Genomic DNA, 25,393 nt, shown 5'->3' with positions numbered 1-25,393 from the left:
CAACCATTTGCATTCGACTCACCTCATTACAACCTCTTTTTATCCTCTTTTGATCATACAACCTCTTCATGGCCAGTTTTCATTACACCCATCATCTTTTTTCCTATTTCTGATCCCTTTTGTAGATTTATCGAGCTATATTCAGAGTTGCACGCAGTCAGATTCAGTATAATCTCAGTTAGTGTGATTTATTATATCAGTACCTCGTCTGGTTTCATGTCTACAAATTTAACAAATTTCACCCAGTCTCCCCAAGTCGTTCTTACCTTTTTTAAAGTACATTTTTGGCTATTCAGAATCAAAATCCACTTTTCTTTCAAGTATACCTATACTGTAATCATGAAACACCCCAGAGGAACCTCATTCCTTTGATTACTTCACTGCATCATACTGGTCTCATTTCAAGTCTCTGTTGTATGTTGTTGTGAAATTATACTTAAAGGCTGTTTAAATGGCTAAATTGGCTATTTCACAAGTAGATTTAATTAACCTTCAAGTTAATCAGCTACTGTAAAATTCTGCTGTTTTGATGCAACATCTAATCAGCTTCTGCAGCAGCATGGTCTATATGGAGCTCCAGTTATTTAGCACATATGATTTAAACTGTCCTAAAAACCATTAGAGAAACAGTAAATACCCCTTCCTTGATGAATTCATCTTTCTTCTAATGATCGTCACCTAATAAAACACAGTTAACTAAATCCAAATGGCCTGGAACAGCTTTAAAGCCAAAGAGGTCATCTTCACAAGTAATTTTCTTTGAACACAACAAGTTTGCTATTGCACAGACTTCAAGTAGAATCGTTAACGGTACTCGTTAGCAGATGTTACAGATACCAGGAAAGATGAACATCCAGGTTTTCCTCAAATATTTTACAATATCCTGATCCTGCGTCTGAGGTCAAACTGGACGTCCCCTTGAAGAAAGAGACAGGAAGTAAAGCAGGAAGTGCATAAAAAACACAAATGTTGATGGGGAAAGAGAACAATAGTGTTATGTGATATGCAATGTGGAATTCAGAAATACACGCAAGTGCTTGATTCCTTGACGTACATGTGAATTTTGGCATCTTATTTATTGTATATTCCTCACATTTACAGTCACAATAAAAATGAAGTATGCCCTCCTTAAATCATAGGGTTTGCATAACTGGGCACTATATAAAAAACATTAGTATTTAAGAAAAATTGAAAAATGAAGTACACCATATGATGCAACAGCTTGTAGACTGACCTTTACCAACAACCTATCTCAGTAGTCATTTTCTGTCTGACTTTATCAGTCTTTGACATTGCCTTGGAGCATGTTTGGTCCAGTCTTCTTTACAACAACGCTTCAGTTCAGTGATGTTTGCAGACCTTTGAGTATACACAGCACTTTCATTAGGTTGAGGTATTTGTTCATTATCGCCAAACATCTCTGCTTTATCCTTGTTTGTCCAATGCACGGTCTCCCAGAAGTCTTGTGGTTTATTCAGATGCAACATCGCAAACCTAATTTGTGCTTCCATTCCCGTTATAGAAAGTAGTCAAACCAGCCATTTTCTAAATGTCCTATCATGAGCCATTTAACATGCTCTCTGTACAGTCTGAAATGGAGCTCAATTTTGGGTGGGTTTTTTTGCCATTTTTCAGGCAGTTATATCCACTGAAAATAAATGTCCACTCTTGAGGAGATTGGCGGTTGACTTAAATGTTTCCCACTTGTGAAGTACCTTTTTTACCACAGAATGATGGACTTCAAATTGTTTGATCATGGCCTTATAAATATCCAACATTGATGAGCAGCAATAATTGCTTCTCTAAGGACATTGCTAATATCTTTCCAGCTTGGGATTGTATAAAATAAGGGTCTGCTTAATGACATACAAGCAGTTTCTGTAGATTTGGGCTTTGTGTCAATGACTAATATTAGTATGTAAGATATTTGTGTTCTTCTGAAGTTGTATTGAACAACATTTTTTTTTATCTCATTTAACTTGGTTTTAACATCACTGTATATAGAGCACATAAAGGAATAAAAAATTAACAAATTACTAGTTTTGTTGTGCTGTCACATAGAATGAAAGCAGGTGGGAAAATATTCAATTCAATTCAATTCAAAAATACTTTATTAATCCCAAAGGGAAATTAAATGTTGTTATAGCTCATATTATGAAGGTTTCCTCAAAGAGCCGTTGTAGATGCTGATGGCTGTGATATCACTAGATATCTTTCTAGTTATTGTTTTCCACTTCTGCCCCCTAAGATGTGCAGTGCTGCAAAACCCCATTAGAGATCCGCTCTTAATTGTACTTAGAGGCTAAAATTGCACATAATTAAATGCTGCAATTAACTCCCAGCCTTCTATCTATTTCCCCCCCTTCATAAGTGCAAATTTTATACACCAATACTGAGAGTATTCACTGAGAGTGAATAATGTTATAAAGATTCATTAGAGCTGGAAAACCATACTACAGCCATGCAAAGGGCCATCTCAAGATGCACTCAGGCTATCACAGAAATAACATGGACTGACTCAGCTGGGATCAGTTTAAATTTTTAGTAGAGGAGCTTTTTGCCCCGCAGGCCGCCTCAGCACCAGGTGCCGTTCTGTGGCCTGCAGGCTGAATCACCGGGTCTCAAAGCACGTAACCCGTCAACACACACATTGGTCTCAAAGATTAACAGGCGGCTGACTCACTCGCTGTTCTTGTAAAGTGGGCTTCAGGTCTGTGTGTGAATTAAAAAAAAGCAGGAAAAGTGACAAAGAATGACGGATGAGTCGGAGGAAGTAATTATACAGAATGTTGCTTTTTTTTTTATTAGATGGCAGGTCGGTGCAAAGTATCCACCACAGGTCTCATCTTCTGAGGATGAATTTTTAATTCTTGTTTTGACAATAAACTTTCAGTAGGCTCAGCTCATATGACCCACATATATGGCCCACTAACCATCTAGACTAATTGGTGTCTTTATCAGTGGGGTCACAGGAGAGCTGCTGTGCCTTTTTAAATCATTAATGACTCAAACCTCAGACATTTGGAGGGTAATTTAACCATCATTTCAGTCCACATAAAAAGATGGTGTCATGTTTGGGCCATCTAATCCCGTTGAGGCAGGCATAAACACAAACCTATGAAGAGCAAATCAATACATATGAAGGTGATCTTCTTAAATAAATATAAATTTCTTCACCGACCTTCGAGCTTTTAGCTCTACTTACCCACTGAATGTATATATATTATTTTCAGTAACGGTTAAAAGGTTAAACGAGTCCAGTGTACAACCATTAAATAATTCTAAACTTCAGATACTTATGACTCAATGGCAAAGTATGTCTATCACAGCTGGGATTTCCAACCCAAAACACAAGAAATTTAATGGTTGTTTCACATATGTGATTAATTATGTACTTAAGCTCATATATATATATATATATATATATATATGTATATATATATATATATATATGTGAATTGTTTAAGGCGACAGCAAGTCTCTTTCTTTCTTTTTATCTAAATTTGATGAGGCTAGCTTGAGATGTTCATATTTTCTGCATATGAAAAAAATAAATGCGGGTGTACTCGATATGCCTCGCAGCCCCTCTCTCCAGCTTGCAGCGGTGGGTGGGGCTTAAACACACAGTGTCCCTCCCAGGCTCGCTGGGCTGAGGTGGATTACCGCGGCGTGCAGGCTGAGAGGAGAGACCGTTTCTTCTCCGCCGTTGGTCGGTTTCCAGCAGCAGCAGGAGCGGTGGCCGTTGCCGTGATGGCATCTGTTGCTCCAAACATGTCGACGGTCACATTTAAATCCGTGGACAACGAAACGGGGGATCCAGTCCGAGTCCTCTGATTATTATGCCCGGAGCTGCTGCGGTGAAAAGTTTATCAGAAGTGGGGAGACGGCAAATGTAAAGGCTGGAAAATGGTAAATATGGCTTTTCTGTTGCTGACGAAGTTGTCAAACCGTTACTCCCATTGTAGAGGCAAACGTTTGGCTTTGAATTAGACCTTTTTGAGCGAATTTCCACAGAGAGCTGTCTCACCGCTTTTTTTCTAACCGACAGGTACTGGCATGTTTGGTTCAAAGACTATCTGTGTCTTAATTTAAATGAAATATTGTTCTTCTTGTTTTTCTTGGGAAGTAGAAGTAAACGAATGTGGGATTTTCCTAAGGCGATGCCAACGACCAATATTTCGGTATTCTAAACCTATTTATATTTTATGTGGCCAATATGTTGTTTCTCCATCTGCCTTGTCTGTTAATGTAAGGCAGATATTTCAGCCTTACATTAACAATATTCCGCACTGATTATATATGTTTTTGTGGCCAATACATTGTTTTTCAGTTGTCCTTTATTCAATTTAGAAATAGTTTACACCAAAACAAAGCTTGAAAGCTTACAAATGAAGAGTGTTTGACTATTTAAAAGCATATTTATGGAATCACTTGATCTTTGGTATACAAGTACTTAAATGTAAAAGATCCAGTTCTAGGTAGGGTTGTCAAAATACTCAATATAATCAGCAGCAGTGCTGCAATAACAGAGACACTCAGCCCCTCCCGTATCTGCATCACCTGACCAAATGTTAGCGTTAGCGCATGCTAGCTGCGCTACTGATGTTTGAAAGCAACTTTAAAAAGTCAATAATGCTCCCATATCTGCAACAGTAACATTTTAAACATCCTGGACGAAATAAGCTAGCACAATCTGTTTAAATATTAGCTTCACGGACAACTTAATCACCTGTCGAGAAGCGCTTCCAAGGTGTGAAGTTCTGAACCTAGCAATGCTGGTTTATACTGCGGTGTGAATTATCGCATGAAAATGTTAACCAGCTACTAAATAGTGAAGCAACAAAACAAACCAGAGTACCCCCTCCATTACTTCTCCGTTTAGTTGTAAAGGCATCGGAGGCTAATATGACTAATAATAAAGCAGGATATGATGGGGCTAGGCTGAAGCAGACAATTAGAGCAGAAAAAGTAGGAACCCATAGCAACCTACCCTGCTGCTGTAGTTGATCACAAGATAAATATAATACAGAATTACCAGAAAGACAGAAATTGTACAGGGCTGCTGGTGAATATATCGGCATGGACCAGATCCTTGTTTAAACTGAAAAGATATGTTTGTATTTGTCAGATGCATGTTTGTTTTGAACACAATTTATTTTAGTATAGAATGATCCTTTATCTGTCCCTCAGTAGTAACATTTATTTGTATCAACAACAAATTGACAGGCAAATTGAAGCACACAGTGGCACGCTGAAGATAATCAATCATTATAAAATAAAATAGCTACATGGTACATAATTGCATAAAGGATATTAACACTTATACCAAGTGTTATTGTTTTGCCAAACAAGAAAGTGACTCTTAAGTTATACGTTTTTTCTAAATAAAGGCTGAAGTGTCCCCTACTTATTGGTTTTGTCCTAATCAAGCAATTCAAATTTTTGTCATACTCTAATTAATCATATTTTTTCTCTTACCTAGAAAGAACCATTCATTTATTCATTTGTCCAACAGTCCGTTTATTTGCTGTCCATCCAGTTTGTCTACCAGTTCGTTTGTCAATAAGTCCGTCTGTCCTTTGCTTCATCAATCCTTCCTTTTCTCTATCTGTCCATCTATTTGTCCATCAGTCAAACCGTTGCTCAGTCTCAGTCCATCCTTTTTTCCATCTGTCCATGTGATTGTCCATCTCTTTGTCTATCTGTCCATTTCTTTGCCCTTTCATCTATCATTTGCCCATCTTTTTGTCCATACGTTCATCTATTCCTTTGCCTGTCCATTCCTCCATCTGTTTATCCGCCAATACATTAATTTGTCTGTTTGTCCATCAATCTATTTGTTTGTCCATTCTTTTGCATACTTATTTATCCTTATGTCCATCTTTCCATCTGTATCTCGATCCAGTTGTTCATCAATCTGTCAGTCTCTGCTTTGGTCTGTGATACTATCTGCACACCTGATTGTCCATCAGTCCATTCATCTTTCCATTTGTCTATCATCTGTCTATCCGCCTGTCTGTTGTTCCGTGCTCCTTTCTAGTCTTTCCAGTTTTCACATGTTCAGTATTACAATCCTGTCCACTGTGGAAATGTCTGCCAAACGTTCATAGTAATCTTTAGTATTTATAAATTTGTTGCCCTGCGATGGATTGGTGACCTGTCCAGGTGTGAACTCTGCCTCTCGCCTGTAGACTGCTGGAGATGGGCAGCAGCTCCCTTGTGACCCACTATGGATTAAGTTGTATAGAAGATGAGTGAATTAATGAATGAATGAGTTAGGAAAAATTGAATTTTGACAAGAAAGGTTTGTAAGAACTTGATTGGGTCACTTCAACAAATACTGAAGAGTGATCCCTGACATGATGTGGGTAATATTATCTTAATATCCTCCATAAATGTTTCTTTATGTTTATTATTAGTCCTAACTGTTCAAGAGAACAAGTTGTTTCCATCTGCTCTCCTAAAAAAGTTTCAATGCAATAACTGAGGTTATTTGTCATTATTTTTTTATTTATCTTATCCCATAAACATGTTTGCATCTCCCGTATCTCCTGTGGTCTGTGATGTGACAGTAGACCAGCATAACGTATTTCAGAGTTTGGTCGAGATGACTGAGCTTCTTGCAGAACAACAGCCAACTCGTCATAATGTTTCAGTCATTTCAAACGCTATATTTACATGATGATCCATGCTCTCTTTGGTATGTTTGCATTGCAACATTGTATGAATGCTGCCCCCAAAGTTTGTCCTCTCTGAATTTAGGTGATTAAGTCGTTTCTTTATTGCATACAATAAAATCCTGGGATATTGATGGGGTGGTTAAGAGGTACTAGGGGAGTGCTCCATGTGCTCCTTGTTGGATGGCAGCCAGTGGTCAGTTAAACAGAGGCTTCCTGTTATGTGTTGCATGAATGCCATGTATGTTCTGCTTGTGTCAGTGTGTTATGGCTCCTCAAGGCTGAATAACATGGCAGACAGATTCCTCTTTGTCCCAGTTTTGTAATCAGAAATATTAAGCTTAGCTTTAAAAGAGGAGAGGGCCTAAATGAAGATGAAGTGCTCCGTTTTTGTGCTGCCTTGTGATTCACGAGTGCCAAGTGTGGAACAATTTAAAAATCTCATATGCTACTGGGTACCAGTGCTGCAGCTGTATGAGAATTTGGGCGATGGGGAGTTTGCAGGTACCCTTGTTCTACAGAAAATCTCCCCAGCTACACAGAATAACATATACTGACATTTTCACTGGTGGCACGTTTTATGAGCTGTTTAGCAGCTGAAGGCTGTTCTCCTATCTTTGGTAAGCCAGCACTGAGGGAGTACTTTTGGTTGGCCGAGCATCTCTCCATTGTTTGCACCTGGAAGCAGTTTGTTGCTGAGCAGCTCAGCTCTGATGTGAAATTAAGATTTCCTCAACGTCACCCCAGGAGTTGATTTATTTTTCCCCTACTCAGCTGCTGGGGTTTGGTTAAAGAAATATAAAAATAGAGCTTGGTGAAATAATTTTGGCTGATGTTTTGATCTTCGTGACCCACATTTTTCTATCACCAAAATGTTATGTTAGCATTATTCTTTATAGTGCATTTATCCACTGATTCATACTTTAACACATACCTACAGTGCTACGAAAAAGTATTTGCCCCTTTCAGATTGTTTTTGCTTTTGCATTTCTTTTGTCATGATTAACTGTTTCAGATCATCAAGTATCAAAAATAACCAGAGTAAATAAAAAGGCTGTTTTAATCACATTTTTTTTTTTTCAAAAGGGATAAAAGGTTATCTGAACCCTATGTGAAAAGTAATTGCCCCCTAAACCGAAAAACTAGTTGTCACGTTTGGCTGAAACAATAAAGCGTTAAGAGATAACTGGCAACTTTTATATTGCTGTAGAGAAAGTGTAGCCCACTCTTCTTTGCCAAATAGTTTTAATACAAAAACATTTGAGGTTTCGGAAGCAGGAATGGCCTGTTTAAGGTTGTTCCACAGCATCTTAATCTAATTTAAGTCCATGCTTTGACTAGGCCACTCTGAAACCAGGATTTTTGGTATTTCTGGTGTGCTTTGGATCAAGTCATCCAGGTCTTGAACCAACCCCAGCTGCACAATATGTCGCCATGTTATCCTCATCGTATCACTTTATGCATTATCTCTAAAGAGCTACTCAAGCTGCAATAAATACTTGACAAATTTAGTACCATGCATTCATGCTCTCTATGCCAGTAATATATTTTGTGATTTTTGTTAAATGCCTCATATAATGTTCTCGTGAAAAGTCCTTAACAACTCCAGCAAGGTTATTGCACGCTGCAGGTTTTCCTAACGTTTAGCAGCTCAATCTCAGACCGTCACACTACCACCATCATGCTTAACTATTGGTGTCGAGTTTTTCTGAAATGCAAGAGGACATGCACCTTCAAAAAAAAAAAAAGTCCACAGAATATTTTCTGAAAAGTCTTGAGAATCATCAGGATAGTTTTTGTTTATTGATAATGTGTGTGTTCATAAATTAAGTTTCAGAAGTTTAAAATGTAAATATTATTTGTTTACTATTGACCAAAATTACTTTAGATTAATCTTCATGACATGAATTTATTTACATCGGGGCATGGTGTGTTGCTTTTTATAATCTGGCAGGCAGCCTGCTTCATGTTGTCAAGACAGGTTCTGTTTGAGTGATTTCCTGATTCCTATAGGTCAGGCAGTAATGAGGACTGGGTTCAAATACTGCTTTTTGTGTTTAAGTTGCTGTTGTCTGATATCAAAATATTTTCATGACCTAAAACAGGGGTGTCCAAATAAAGTCCCCAGCGGGCGGTGTCCTGCATGTATTTAATGACTGAATTACCTTGCCAGCTTTTCATCCATTGCTTCAGAGGTCTGGTAAACATTCATTCATTTGATCCAGATGTATCGGGGAAGCATCTTAAATATGTAGAACACCGGCCCTTGAGGACCGACAGTAGACGATAAAATCTCTCCCCATAAACTCTGACAAACATAAAGCTTAACTTCACTATAGGTGAGGAAAATTATTTGTTCAAGATCAGGATTGACTTGGTTTATTCAGACATTATTACAGATGGTTCCTAATAGGTCAGCTTTTGCGTCATGTAAGCTCACTTTCAGACTCTTTCAAAGACTTCTTCTCTTTGCTCAGGCTTGACTGTGTTCGTTTTTGATCCAGAGGAAAGAGGATGGGGGTGTGTTTCTGTGTCCCGGCTACTGACTGTGCTCCCTCTGGGCAACAGCATGTTTGTCAGGCTTCTTAAAGGGAAGATTGTCTTTTCCAAGCCTTAATTTTACTTTCCTGGCTCACTTCCAACAGGAATTTATTCAACATGACTTAAAAAAGCTGGAATCTACAAACCGGCACATAGACTTTAATGCATTTCTTTCATTTGGGTTGAAAAAAAGCTTTACACCATTAGTTATAAACCCTAAAGAGAAAACAAATTAATCTCTTTCTGTGGTTGATGGTTTTCAGCACATTAGATGTCGCCTCTGTCCTTCATAGAGTTTTTATTTGTAGTCAATGTGCACAGATTTCAATTAGAGTAGAAATGAATGGAATGACAATATTTTAGAAATAATTCTTGAGTTATATGTTCAACTACTGTGTCAAAGATTGAGATTAACAGATGAACAATAATATGATTTACCCACGTGTCATTAATGATTTAATCCCACTGTATTGTTTTTATCATTTAAGTATGTTAGGATTTCTTCTGAACTACACTTAATAAAGAAACCAGCTGGTTTGGATTAATAACTGTAGGAAATACAAGTGATGGTCATAAATTTAGAATATCATGAAAAAATGTATTTGGTTAAGGTCAGGTACTAGTAGCTTTGGCACTGTGTGCAGGTGCCAAGTCCTGTTTGAAAATTAAATCTGCATCTCCAAAAAGTTGGTCAGCAGCAGGAAGCAAGAAGTGCTCTAAAACTTCCTGGTAGATGGCTGCTTTGACCGTGGACCTCAGAAAACACAGTGGACCAACACCAGCAGATGACATGGCACCTCAAACCATCACTGACTGGAAACTTTACACTGGACCTCAAGCAACATGGACGCTGTGCCTCTCCTCTCTTCCTCCAGACTCTGGGACTTTGATTTCCAAAGGAAATGCACAATTTACTTTCACCAGAGAACATATCTTTGGACCACTCAACAGCAGCCCAGTCCTCTTATTCTTTACCCCAGACAAGACGCTTCTGACAGCGTCTTTTGTTCAAGAGTGGCTCAACACAGGGAATGCGACGGCTGAAACCCATGTCTTGCATACATCTGTGCGAGGTGGTTCTTGAAGCACTGACTCCAGCTGCAGTCCACTCTTTGTGAATCTCCCCCACATTTTTGACTGGGTTTTGTTTCACAATCCTCTCCAGGGTGCTGTTATTCGTATTGGTTGTACACTATTTTTTTCTACCACATCTTTTCTTTCCCATCGCCTCTCTATTAATGTGCTTGGACACAGAGCTCTGTGAACAGCCAGCTTCTTTAGCAATGACCTTTTGTGTCTTGCCTTCCTTGTGCAAGGTGTCGGTGCTCGTCTTTTGGACAACTGTCAAGTGTGCAGTCTTCCCCATGATTGTGTAGCCTACAGAACTAGACTGAGAGACCATTTAAAGGCCTTTGCAGGTGTTTTGAGTTAATTAGCTGATTAGAGTGGCACCAGGTGTCTTCAATATTGAACCTTTTCACAATATTCTAATTTTCTGAGATACTGAATTTGGGGTTTTCATTAGTTGTCATTTATGATCATCAAAATTAAAAGAAATAAAAATTTAAAATATATCAGTCTGTGTGTAATGAATGAATATAAGATTCACTTTTTGAATGGAATTACTGAAATAAATCAATTTTTTCTTGATATTCTATTTTTATGACCAGCACCTGTATGTTCTTCATGGCTCTGATAGTTAAAACCAGTAGTCTAAAGGTATTGCATTGGCAAACTAAGAGTACCAGGAAGTGGTTGTTGATATTTGACAATCAAGGCAGTCAAGCAGATTATTTATACATCTGATCTGGCATTGACTTGTTTCCAATGTCAAGGTATACCAAGTCTTACTTACAAAGTCTCAAAACTGTACTATATTTTAAAATATCACATTTTTAAAATCATTTAAATGAGAAGCCAGATAAGTGTTTTTTTCTGTCTGCATGGAGCATAGAGTCTTGCATTGATTCCACACCTGTTGCTGCGCACTACGGGTCGGCTGGCTGTATAAAGGCTACCCTTGCTTACAAGAAAGACGAGAGCCGCTTGTTCCTTTGTTTTTGCAGCAGTAGGCATAATTGCTCATTTTCTATTTGAAACAAAGGCAATGTGATATTTTTAGCCAACTTTGTGATGCCTTGAGAATCTCTTACTGACCTGGGCCGGTGCCACACACAGCCTCTGAAAGAGAGAGATACCCCAGTACTAATAACACTGGAGCTATTTGCCCTGACTCTTTTTGCCAGTTGCTCATTAAGCTGAAGCATATTCAAGGTCCTGTATTGATCCAACAGCACATGAAGACTAAATGACTGTCCTTTGGGTCTTTTAGGACGTCAGGTTCTACTGATATAAAAAAAAACAAAAAAAAACCTCAACAACCAAGAAATTGATAATATAATTTTTTTGAAAATATGAACAATTAAACAAATTAGGAAACTAGCCTTAATTTAACTAGAGATATTCCTGAATATGTTCCCGGATAGAAACCCCAGCCATGTTCAACCATTGTGGAACATTTTTAAGGAGGAAATAAACAATAAAAAAAATGCAACCACCTAATAAAGTAGAGAAACTGCTCAAATAGGCTGTATTTTGTATATTAGATATAACCTTTTAGTATTTTCTAGAATAAGTCAAAAAACCAGGCTGGATCTGAGCTTTCTTTTCTTTGTAGCAGGTCTGGTTTTAAAGCCGGGTCAGAGAGCGAGACCTAGTCTGCTCCGGTCCGCACCGATGAGCCAAGTTCTGACCGTTGTTTGGGCCATTCAGACAAAACAAAGAGGGAGGGGTGAATGTTGCTGAATGGGCTCTGACGCCTTCGACTCACTTCGTTTGTGATTACGGCGAGGTGCGAGGCCAGATCTAGTGAGCCGCCTCTGTCGTCAGGGCAACCAAAAGAATGTGATTCCTTCTGTCTGCTGTCAGAATAAATGATCTTGCGTAGATGAGGGATGATTGGAGCAGGAGGTGGAAGCTGGGCTGCAGGAAAATTAAAAAGTAAAATATAAATAATTCAGATGTTTCACATGTAAACATGCAGGTTTATTTTACAGCTCTCTTTTGTCTAGTTCTCCCTTCTCTCCATGCTTTTGGATTACAGACTGAGTGGGTTAAGCTGACAGTGAACAGACGCACAGCAGCAGTGATGCCGCACGTGTGAACACAGAGTGGATTAACGAACGCACCGATTCTGAACCCATTAAAGAGATCCAGCATTGGGCTAACACTTATGAAGCTTTTTAGTCCTGAGTCATACGATAGAAAGCTGGTTCATGGAGCAGCTTTTACTCACTGTGAGCACATATATATATATATGTATATGTATATATATATATACTGAACTCGCTGTCTAAATCTGCTGCAACACAATCCATGTTCCACTTTCCTAAAGTAAGCCGTATACATCCTTAGGTAGCTACTGCAACAGATTCATTCTGAAATAAACCCAGTGCTGCATTTTAAACAAAAAAATACTATTGAATTTAATTAGGAATAGGTTAATGCATCCAGTACCTGCTATTTCTCATTTATAGATTAGATTGTTTTTATTTTTATTTTTTTGCATGAATTCAGTTAAACTACCTCCTGGTTTGCTGTTAAAGAGTTTAATTCATGTTTCAGCCATTTTCTGCTGAACAACATTTATTGTCTAAGACTGTAAAAGGCATAACTGGAAACTTTTAGGTAAATGAAACTCTTTCTCCTGTTCTTGCATAATAAAGATCATGTATTGAACCCAAACGGTCTGCAAAGGTTGATTGACTATAGAACTATTATAAGGTCATTGTTTCTGGCCTTTTTGTGAACTTGTGCATCTAAAATGCAAGTAAATGCTAAATATTTTTTCTGTTGTTAAAATCACTTACTGTTTAAGACTGCAAACGGAGGGTAAATATTTATAGCCGGGACCGGCTCCCCTTGTTATAAAAGTGGGAGATATTTCTATATGGTTCGATTGAAGAGTTCCAGCCCCGTAACACCTGCAGGATTCGGTTATATAACCCACAGGGGACACTTTAAAATGCTCCTACACAGTCTGAATGAAGCTGCTGGGCTATACTTAAACTCATGTCAACATGTCGGTGTCCTCAGCTCTGAACGTGTACTACTTCATCGCTGTGTGTGTGCCGTGAGTTCGGAGCAGTGTTATGTTGTGATTCATGGAGGGCTCAAACTTGTTTTCTAAAAACAGAATGGACTCTGCACTATGTGGCTGTTCATCTTTCTTAGTCTATGTGGCTATATATATGTAGTTGATATTAAGGGATTAGGAGTGATGGTCGTTGTTTATTCTCATAAATATACCATTTTTTTTTTCTATAAATGCATATATTTATTCTTCTAAACTAAAAAGAGAAATTTTCTGTTGCCAGTTAAGCAGATGTTGTTATAACACCTCCTTCCAGAAGTTAACTGTGATAAGAACGGCTTTACACTATAAATGTTTTAGACAGAAGGTTAAAGTCATAACTACAACCAATCTAAATGCCTGTTCAGATTTTAATGTCAAATGTGATGTCAGCCTGTCTGACGTACTAACATTTCTTCTTTCAGAAAAACAAAGCAGGGATGATTCTGGCATAAAGAGACATTTGATTAGTCTGCCTAATGGGAAGCAGTAGCGTGATGCTGCCCAGAAATTCTGGTACACCTATTATAAACTTAATCCAGTTTGCACTTTCACAATAACTGCTCATTTTTTAAGTAAAGGTGAACAACCTTAAACTGAGTTTTTTAGTGTGTGGTGATGCTGCTGATTCATGAAGTGGACTCTCCAGCCTGGCCTGAGGCAGACCTAAAGCTGCTGGACTAAACTGTGGAGCAACATAAAAAATGAACTGGCCAAACTGACAGTATGTATGAGTATAAGATTAGAGCTACCTGAGCAGGATGGATCTGTTGCAGAATTTCATTTATTCCAGCCAGCTAATTAGAAATAAAAGACATGTATAGCTTAATATTACAGGTGAACTGGAGTTCATCTTAAAATGTGCCTCTGGGGTGACACAAAAAATTCGCATTGCCTTTTTCAAAACAATATCGGCGTGGGCCATATCGCAGTTCCAAGGGACTGACTGGACGCAATAGTTGGTAGGATATTATATTTCAAGTGTAATGCTATCACGCTGTACATATCGAGAACATATCGGGCCAGTTGGATTAACTCTCAACTGCCCCTTGTTCACACCTCCAGGCTGATATTTGTATTGGCTAAGATACCCAAACTCATAGAGAGTAGTCGGGACATGGTATGATAGTAAAGACAGAAAGAAGTGGGTAAATCGGAATCGATATATTTCTGAAAATTGCCATTATGATTATACTGGATATTCGTGCTCCACGGGGTCTTCGCCCTGTTTGACCTGATACAGGCAGCTGCTCCCCACCTACTCCATCCTCCTGCAGACGGTGGTTTACTTAACGACCCTCAGTAAATTTCTGAACCTAACACGTTGTTACATGGTGGTATTGTTCTCTGTGTTTTGGGGGAACTGTATATGTGTCTGAAATGCTGATTCTATGTGTGATCAGCTGATTTAGGATGTTAAAAAATACAGAGTGCTCCACATGCGTGCAATTCAGAAAGTTAATGTGTCCTTTGACTTTTCTTTCAGCCTTTAGGCATGGTTTATGATTTGTAAAAAGTAAAATATATTTTTGTTTGAACTGCTCTGGCCATTGTGGTTCTTATTATTGTTGTCACTCTTGAGTTTTTATTAACCTTTCCCTGCACTACTGCAGTGAAAACCTTCTCATTTTCCTGGTCCTCCCATGACCAATCAGTGAACAGCAGTCTGTTCACGTCACATGTAGTCCCTACTCACGGAAAAGGGGCAGTAGTCTCGCTCTCTCTTGCTATCTAGCAGACCGAATGAGCCGCAGGCATCTTTGGACATAGCGTTGTTAATTCATTCGTATAATGTTTCCTTTTAAGTAGCTTCTTCTGACTTAATTTTTAAATACCTCAATGATACTGAAAATGTCTAACTTTGTCTTTTTGCTTATGAGTACTGAAAATACATGTCAGGAAAATGAATCACCCCTCTGAAATGTTCCCATCTTAGAAAAATCTGTAAAAACATCTTTGACCTCTGGTTCCTCCGTTGGCAGTATGTCAGCCGCTCTGGTGCCTCAGAACAAAGAAGAGACAAAACCTTAATGTTGGAGCTGTTTCTTGTTCATTGTTGTCATGGGTTCTCCACAGAAGATTTACGTTACTATGTTAGATAAGTTTTGAGCAGTATTTTTTTAGAGCTACACCAGTCAAACGGGGATTGGAATTGGTCAGTTTTCCCTATACTATACAACGTAAAACAACGTTGTATAGTTTCACGGGTATTGTTCATTGTTTTTGAATAAAATAAGATTGGAACTTTGAAGGTGTATTGTGATCTTATAACACCTGACAGTGACAGTTATATATATATATACAGGTCCTTCTCAAAATATTAGCATATTGTGATAAAGTTCATTATTTTCCATAATGTCATGATGAAAATTTAACATTTATATATTTTAGATTCATTGCACACTAACTGAAATATTTCAGGTCTTTTATTGTCTTAATACGGATGATTTTGGCATACAGCTCATGAAAACCCAAAATTCCTATCTCACAAACACTCTGGATGAGCTAAAGGCCGCTATCGAAGCATCCTGGGCCTCCATAAGACCTCAGCAGTGCCACAGGCTGATTGCCTCCATGCCACGCCGCATTGAAGCAGTCATTTCTGCAAAAGGATTCCCGACCAAGTATTGAGTGCATAACTGTACATGATTATTTGAAGGTTGACGTTTTTTGTATTCAAAACACTTTTCTTTTTTTGGTCGGATGAAATATGCTAATTTTGTGAGATAGGAATTTTGGGTTTTCATGAGCTGTATGCCACAATCATCCGTATTAAGACAATAAAAGACCTGAAATATTTCAGTTAGTGTGCAATGAATCTATAATATATGAATGTTAAATTTTCATCACTACATTATGGAAAATAATTAACTTTATCACAATATGCTAATATTTTGAGAAGGACCTGTGTGTGTATATATATATATATATATATATAAATATAAAAAAACGGTACCGGCCAAAATCGAAATCGGCAGTTCAGGCTTTTTAGAGATCGGTGATCGGCCAGAAAACTGCAATCGATGCACCCCTAGTATATGGATTTCCCTTGCCAAGTTCATTAATGCTTGTTCCATAAACACATCAACAAACTGCTTGTACTTTATTGCAGTTCGTGTTGAGTTCAACAGAAATCTTCTGTTTTAATGCATAAACAGGGAGAATCTTATGTTTCTATTATTATCTGTTGGATTCAAAGTACAACCTCTGTCACAGAACCTGCAGCACATTTGTCTCTTTTTTTGTAGTAGTAGTTCTCATAATACATTTCAAGCTGTCAAAATCTAAATCTGTCAGACCTAAAATAAAAAAAAAATAAAAAAATTGTCAGTCAGGATCGGCCAGTAAACGCCTAAACGGTTCATGTCGTAGTTTTCTTTTGTTGTGTTATAGATGAGAGTTTCTGCTTTGTACTTGGTTCATGTTGCTGGATAACGTCAGTAGAAGATTGTATCTAGGATTGTTTATAGATTAGTTTCTGCTCTGTATTTGTAGCTCGTCTGATTGATTTAAACGAGCTTTGTGTGGACAAAAGGCCATCTGTAACCTGTACACAGTGATTAATTAATAGTTTTTTTTGTTTGTTTTTTTGCGGCACTAGTGGCCTTTATCTTTACAGTATTTTTTTCTCAAAGTAGGCTGACAGGAAATGGGGGCAGAGAGGGGAAAGACATGCGGCAAATGTCGCCGGGGCTCGAACCCGGGAAGGCCGCGTCAAGGATTGAAGCCTCTGTATATGGGCCGCACGATTAACCCCTAAACCACCAGTGCCGTGCCCACAGTGACTGATTATTAAAATGGATAATTTTTTTCCTTTAAAGGCCACAGTAAAAACTCATATTTTCCCTGCCGGTTTCAGTCTCCATTACTACCTCCTCCCTGTCCTTTGAATCGCATTGACCACTTGTGTCGTTTTTCCTCAAAGCTGCAGCAGTTCACCTCTGTTCACAAATCTCTGGTTGCCTACTGAGCAGAAGAAAGCACTGATGGATTATCCTTTCCCCGGAAAGAAGAGATTTAAATCTGAGGTTACAAATAAAGCGGAGAACAAGAACAGAGGATTACTACTTTGTTGTATCCCAAACTGCATGTTATCATGTAATACAATCCCCCGCATGGCTTAGAGTGGTAGGAATCTTTCCCACACTGTGGTAAACTCTGCAATTATTTATATTTACTATGTTTATGTGTCCTGTTGCTGTGTGTGTTGTTCCCACATCATTCGACCATGCAGCAGACTCGTGATAGTAAATGAGCTGCCAGCAGTTCATCGATTTTTAGCTCAATATTCATCCACCGCTCTGTGTTTCTCTCTGCCAAGGTGGAATTTATGGATTCACTGGATGGGATGGGTTATTTTCCTGTGTTGTTAGCAAACCATTGTAGTGGATTAATTTCATTTACTGTACACAAAACCTTTGACCTTTGCTCTCATGGTTGAAATCTGCCCTAAAGGGTTTTGTTTATTTAAAAGCAAAGAAACCTTTTCTCACTCTTGAAGTGGAGTTATCACTCCTGAGCCTAAGATGTGCTTCAGATTGTGGGAAAATCAGCTGCATTTTGAGTATTTTGGTGGTTGTTTACCTGGGTTTGATTTAGAAGCCAAAGTGCAGCATAACCCAGTTCAGATTTTACAAGCCTACTCCAAGAGTGTGCACTCCCCTGGTAAAATTCCAGGTTTTTTCTAGTTACAAATTAAGACAATGATAGATATTTTTCCCAACAGTCGTCTTCAGGTGACACCACAGACCTAAACCTACATGTTCTTCTAGTGAAGCCATTGTTTGTTTGGATGTATGCTTGGACTCAGTGTGATGCTAGGTAAATAAAATCCTCCCTTAGCTTTCCAGCAGAGCCCTGAATGTTTACAGTCACCTTGACAAAAATGAAAATCCAGTCCCAGTTCCCAAAGCATGTTACTGCCAACACCATGTTTGGCATTGATTGTGGTCATGGTACAGCCGTGTTTGGTCTTAAAAACCAGGGGTGTTTAGACTTGAGAGCCACTCTAAGCATTATAGATCTTGAAATGGAGCTAATCTTAGTTGGTTTGGTTGCCAAAAAAGCAAATAGGGACCCAACTTCAGTGCTGCGTTGTTTGTTTTTTTCTTGAAGGTGCTGTGTTGGCCAGTTAATCTAAAAACCCACCCCAGCTCCAGTCACCATATCTAAACGGTTACTTAAAGAATTTCAATACCTGGAAAAACTATTGTTTTTTGTTTTTTACAGATATATTTTCATCATGCAGGAAAACTACAGCCATCACATCACGTTCAACACTTTTAGCCACCAGTTTAGATTTGCTCTGGGTGTTAGAGGGAAACGGGTGAGTGGAGGATGAGAGCAGCAAGTCTAAGTTGGTCTCTGACCCTTCACACTTGATCCCTCCATCTGTGCTTTGTTAATGAGGCACTGTGAGCTTTTCTGAGGCTATCACACTGAAACTCTGGGAGTTTGTAGACATCAGTTTGTGAATTTCCAAATACAACTGGGTTTGTATATGTTATGTGTTTATTGCACTAAAGCTCTGTTATGGTCTTTCTGTTAATCTCCCTAATCTGGAGTATAAACCCTATACATTAAATACTCAGTAGGGGAAGAGTGACACCCTTGATTGTTCTGTCCCAATCCTGATGACAGAAAGCTTGATACGCCTCTGTGGCTCTGTATAAGCACGTAATAAAGGAGATACTGCAGACTTTATGGTCGCATAATCTGAGGGAGCATTGTATAATTAGAAGGGTTGGACTGAAAACAAGTCGGCAATACCACAATGTAAAGTAGCTGAAATCAAGCTGTGCAGTGAATACTGTACCTACTGGCATGAATGTATCTTAGTTAGAAGTGACGTGTGGTCAGATACCACTGGCATAGCGAAGAAGATGTTTGGAGATCTTAGCTGTGAATACATCAGAGTTATCTTGCCTGTTGTCAGTAGCTACCTTCTCTGTTCTCTTTCTCCTATTTTCTCTATGCACTGAAGTTAATGCCCCTTGAAACGGACTAATTACTGCAGCAGAAGTTACCTTTCTGCCTCCCAACAGCACTGTTGTTGCTTTTGAGTAGGTTTGTGATCTGAAAACATTTTGTAGCACCTACATTTTCCTTTTCGACCTTCTCTGCCTAAATTCTTTTGTTTTTGTGAATTTTTCTTGGCTTCTGATCTTTGCTTGCCAGCGTTTATTTCCCGCCTCTTCTAACATCACTGCACCAAGATCCATTCAAAGTAGGTGGCTTGACTTAACTCTGTCACTGTGGGCCATGAAGAACCTCAAAGGTAATTTAAGAAATGCTAGCTTTGGCTGTTTTACCAAAGCATTTTCATGCCATATATGCATAACATGTACACAAAGAATGACACTAATAGTGTGCAAAATATTATTTTTAATTTTTTTGTCAATTGGTTGCAAACTATGTGCTTTTTAATGTCATTTTCTATAAAAATTGAATGAGAATGTGTTGAACCAAAACCAAAAATAAAAATGTTCTTTAATTTTAAAATCTAAACAAATGTTCTATATATTAGGCATTATAAAAATGAGTGATTTTGTTTCAGAGTTAAGTTGCTTTTGTGGTGCTTTTGTGTTTGAAAAACAAATTGCTACAATGGCTGACTCTGTTCTGTAGTGATTTTTTTTTTTCCCAAGTGGTGATTAAAAAAAAAATCCATTTAACCTAATGCATGAAGTCAAAAAATTGTTATTTAATTTAAATATTTCTTAATAAATGACTGAATGTTAAATAAATGTAAGCAATCCAAAGGAAAGTGACGTCATCTTTAGGATCCACATACCTGGAGCAGAACAGGAGCGTGTCCTGCTCTGCCCACCATGAGATCAGTCTGTCTTTAGTCACCAGTTCAAACCTGAAGTCAGTGTTTTAATGAAGGGATGATGCATACTGTTTACTTCTCCTCTACCCCACCTTAAGCTGGACCCGGGACAGCTGTAGGTGTGTGTGCAGTGACTGCAGATAACTGACGGAGGGGTAAAGGTGAAGTTCACACTCAACTATAGCTTTTATTATACACAGTTCTGCATATCGCCTGTTATAAGAGCTCAATCGCTTTGTCAAATCAACTTTAAGTACACACACTATGTTGGCAAAGGTATTGGCTCACCTGCCTCAACTTGCATGTGAACTTAAGTGACATCACGTTCTTAATCCATATGGTTCAATATAACGTTGTTCCACCCTTTTGTAGCTATACCTGCTTCAACTCTTCTGGGAAGGCTGTCCTTGAGGTTTACAAGCATCTTTATAGGAATTTTTGACAGTCTTTCCAGGAGCACACTTGTGAGGTCATAGACTGATGTTGGACGAGAAGACCTGGCTCTCGGTCTCTGCTCTAATTCATGCCTAAGGTGTTCTGTCGGGTAGATGTCAGGTCTCTGTGCAGGCCAGCCAAGCTCATCCACACCAAACTCTCTCTTCCGTGTCTTTATGGACCTTGCTTTGTGTACTAGTGGACACTCATGTTGGAAGAGAAAGGAGCCATCTCCAGACTGTTCCACAAAGTTAGAAGCATAGAATTGTCTAAAATCTCTTGGTCTGCTGAAGCATTCAGGGTTACTTTCACTGGTACTAATGGACTAAGCCCAGCTCCTGAAAAACAACCCCACAGCATAATGCCCCCAACCACCAAACTTTACACTTGACACAATACTGTCAGACAAATACCGTTCTCCTGGCAACCGCCAAACCCAGACTTGTCCATCAGATTGCCAGATGGAGAAGCACGAATCTTCACTCCAGAGAACACCCCTCCACTGCTCTAGAGTCTAGTGGCGGTGGACTTTACACCATTGTGTCTGACGCTTTGCATTGCATTTGGTGATGTATACCTGGAATGCAGCTGATCGGCCATGGAAACGTCTCTATGCACTGTTCTGGAGCTAATCTGAAGGCCACATGAGGTTTGGAAGTCTGTAGCGACTGAGTCTGCAGAAAGTTGGTGACCTTTGTGCACTATTCACGTCAGCATCTGCTGCCCCTACTCCATCAGTTTATGTGGCCTACCAGTTGCTGTTGTTCGCAATCGCTTCCACTTTCCTATAATACCAGGCAGTTAATGGTGGAGTATTTAGGGGCGAGGACATTTCCCGACTGGACTTGTTGCACAGGTGGCATCCTATCACAGCACCACACTGGAATTCACTGAGCTCTTGAGAGCGACCCATTCTTTTACAAATCTTTGTACAAACAGTTTTCATGCCTAAGAGCTTGATTTTAAACACCAGTGGCCATGGAAGGGATTGGAACACCTTATTTAAATCATTTGGATGGGTGAGCAAATACTTTGGGCGATATAGTGTATTTCCCAAGTAGTATAATAATGCAGGTCACTGACCATTGAGGACTAGAATTGGACATCCTAGATATGTTAATGCACATATATTTAAACTATGTCTGATTTACCCTGACTGACTGACATTTTTTCCCCTGATGATGCAAACAGAACATTTGGACTTGTAAGAATATAAGTTTCTGAAATATAAAAATGTTTTAAATGTTTAACTAACAGCAATAAGTAATCACCTTGACTTTTCTCCAATAGAAAACACTCCAATATGTTGATGCCAGCCTGTCTCTAATTTTCCATTACCTCCATGGCTGTTTTTCTCAGCCTTTAGTCTCTGGATACCACTCTGTTGAATCCCTGAAGCCCGGGGAGTTGTGCCTTTCTACTATTACTCTGCTCCACAGGGGGCTCCCCTATTGGGTAATGACGTCAAATCAGGTCCCCTCCTGCCTGGAGCTTCTTCAGTCCAGTTAAAGCAAAGAAAAAAGCCTTCAGCCTTCTTCTTTTGAACTGCCTTTCAGTTTTGTCTTTGTGGATATTCTATCTTCAACCAAACTTATTTTCGTGTTAATTAAATCATTTACTTTTTTGTTCAGACTTGTTGTCATTTCCTAGCACAGATTACTCCTCTGTTTAACATTTCCATCTGACTTGTTATTTGTAGCTTGACTGGATTTGAATTCACTCACAGGTGCATTGTTTCCTGTAACCTCTACCTTCTCCTTTGGCTGAGTGATGAATTAGGCTTTATGTATGAGTTCTCTCTGTAGCCCCAGGAAGCACAGTCATAAATAAAAAGGGATCTGTTGTTTTGTCTTGGCTCGTGGAATAGCGCTGCCTTGGAAAATCTAACATGTGAAAACTTGAGTGTCGTAATGATATCTAAGAACATCTCCATATTTGTCCAAAGAGCTGCAGTGTTTTATGTTTTGTTTGGTGGAAAAGGAAGAGTGTAGGAGGAGGTCAACATGATGAACAAGGCAGGAGCGAGTCCTCTGAACACGGCCAAACACTAAAAAAAGCTTTAGGGAACATCTGATTTTATTTTTATTTTTCCTCTTCTGTAAATGTATTATTATTACGGTGCACAGTCTCATATAGGGCCAGGTTGAATTTGATAGGCTCCAATGTGAGCTCTCACAATCCACGTCTGTCCAGCTGTCACATGATTTTATGTTACAGATACTTCCTCATGCTACAAGTAGCAAGAACTAGACGTGGCCCAGGATGGACCCTTGAGGAACTCCACACTTAAGTGGAGCTGCAGCCAAAGAATGTCCAATCTTCTGAATGGAAAACCACACTGCTATGTTGTTTTCATTCAAAAAACAGATTTTATCCAAAATGCCTGATTTTTATAAAACAAAAAGCAAATTAGAAATTGGTCTGAAACTAAAAAAGGAAAAAAACATACATCAGGGTCTGGATCTTTCTATTAGACATGACACCACAGCATGCTTGAAGGCAGCTGGAACACAGTTAGAACCCATTGATGCACTCAGCAACATGCATACGATGCAGCGTGAGGGACGGTTTGTGGGCCGCAGATGTTTCACCACATCTGTTGGCATACATTATGTACAATACGCGTCCCGGTCAGGCTTGTTTGTCAGATTAAAAGTACTTTTTGAAAATAACAATCTTTGAGCAGGTATGAAACATGATCTTTATTAAGCCCACCTTTCTATATATATTTTTTTGTGTGATGTAATGTTCTAATCTAAAATGTTGTGTTTTCATTTGCTGTAAGTGGAAAATTATCGTAATTAAAAGAAATAGGAATATTCAAATTTATCAAATGGGTAGATGGTGTTCAAAGCAGCACCATTGCTGTTGTAGTATTACTAAATGAGTGCCTAACTCTCCTGAGGATGAATAGACTGGGTTTATGGTTTCTTTTCTGTCTGTATGAGGGTTGTTGTCATGGTTATATTAAGCCTCTCTTTAAGCAAACTACTGGTCTCTACCTCCACCCAAGCATGAGACAGTTACTCCACATGACTCCGTTATGTTGTTAATGTGACAGCTACCTACGATTGTCTTTAGTAACCCCCTTATTAACACCTCGCCCTCTAAATCTCCTGTTCGGGATTGGCCCAATCCCATTATTTCCTCCCCAACGCTCGAACACACCAGTTTAGCTGTGCCAGCGTTAATCTGGCTCACTGGTTCAGACGGAGTGTGGCCCCACGCAGGGTCCGGTCAGACTAATGGATGACTAATGTAGTGTAATCTGTCACACTCAATGCTTTAAGCGCTCATGTGTCCCAGAATCAAGTGTACCTAGTTAATTGTTTTGCCTCTCGTATATCTCTTCAGCACAAAAAACAGTTCATTAAATTGTTACTATTTTTTAAAGTATTTATTTACCAATTTATGATTGGGGTTTGATTTTGTTGGAGTATGATGGACCATATCTGTCCTCTGTTTTTGGTGGCTGTAAACTGGTCTTTGGAGCCTAAACAGCTCATTAATATTTATTTCTGCGGTTAAGTATCTTTGCTGCAGCCTCCTGTGACACTGCTGTTGACATTCACTAAATAACATTGTTGTTTGCTACTTATCTTAAGTAAAAGTGGCTGTAGATTTTCTACTAGAAAGCTGGAGCCGCTGTTTTATGGATCGATTTGTCCATAAGACAGCAGCTGATTGGTTTTTGACAAAAGGCTGTACCTTACATGTCTGCATACTGATCAACCAAGTGACAGGGCGGGGATTATGTTGTCCACCAGGGATGTCTTGTTTACCGTTTCCTTGCTTTGGATTTGTTTCCACCTTCGGTTTGTGTTGGTGGAAAATAAGCCGAAGGATTGGAGGCCGGAATAAATGTCTCACCGTTCTGTGTGGGGAGCAGCTAAAGGAGCTCTTTCCCCTGGCAATTTTCTGTGTTTCTGCTAGACTTTCATTGACTCCTTGAGGCCAGGTGAGCTGCTTCAGATTTAGACTCTACCTCTTTTTCACATACAGTGCACAAGCTACATCTCATGCTTCTAATCTTTCAATTTGAATACAGAAACCTGATGCAAACGACTTTCCACACTGACACTGCTCTGCCTTACCTTGCTTTAGTACCATGCAAGAGTGTTCATATACATTTGTCACATTACTACCACAAACCTCAATGTGTTTTATTGGTATAGACCAACACAAAGTAGTGCAGAATTATGAAATAAAAGGAAAATGATCCATGGGTTTTTGTTTATAAAAATATATCATTTAAAAGGCGTCATTTGCCTAGTTGACAAAATGGTACAAAATAAGCTTTAGAATGTGGGAATGTCCTTTATGGAAGTGTGTGCCTTTGATTCAGTTGTGCATTTATTTTATTTTATTATAATTACCTATCTTTAGTGTGCCGATGCGTGCTTTTAGTGAGGGATAAAAAGCATAATTTCAAAATCATTCCAAAGGCCATAAATGGCCCCCGGGCCACACTTTGAACAACCCTGATCTAATCTGACAGGCCAGGCAGGGAGTTTAATAATCAGAAAAGCATTCAAGAGGTTGACGGTTACTCTGGGGGAGCTGCAGAGACCCACAGCTCAGCACCTGACCCAAGTCCAGACATATCCCATGTGTTTGTAACATGACAAGATGTGAAAAGGTTTAGGAAGTGTGAATACTTTTTCTAAGGGACCGTACCTGGAAGGATTTCTTTTAAACTTTAAATGATGACCCTTTTTTTTATTATCAGGCAACTCATATATCAGTTTCATAAAGATCACAATGAATCGTCCAGAG

At 38.9% G+C, this 25,393-nt stretch overlaps 1 protein-coding gene across 8 annotated transcripts in view; it reads left to right on the top strand.

The window, feature by feature from the left end:
• The window catches only part of tmcc3 (transmembrane and coiled-coil domain family 3), a 66,567-nt gene that overhangs the window by 26,276 nt on the left and 14,898 nt on the right, over positions 1 to 25,393 (top strand). For 4 of the 8 annotated variants that reach the window (XM_047389991.1, XM_047389994.1, XM_047389989.1 and 1 more), the window contains exon 1: positions 3,654 to 3,909. The exons of the other annotated variants lie outside the window; for them this stretch is intronic. In XM_047389991.1, coding sequence (XP_047245947.1) covers positions 3,907 to 3,909 — 3 coding nt within the window. In that variant the 5' untranslated portion in view covers positions 3,654 to 3,906. Of the gene's footprint in view, positions 1 to 3,653; positions 3,910 to 25,393 lie in introns of those variants that run through there. 8 annotated transcript variants of the gene reach the window in all.

Source organism: Girardinichthys multiradiatus, chromosome 17, assembly GCF_021462225.1.
Source record: "Girardinichthys multiradiatus isolate DD_20200921_A chromosome 17, DD_fGirMul_XY1, whole genome shotgun sequence".
Classification (NCBI taxonomy): domain Eukaryota; kingdom Metazoa; phylum Chordata; class Actinopteri; order Cyprinodontiformes; family Goodeidae; genus Girardinichthys; species Girardinichthys multiradiatus.
Note: the sequence above shows the minus strand (reverse complement) of the source record. Positions and strands in the feature narration are given on the sequence as shown.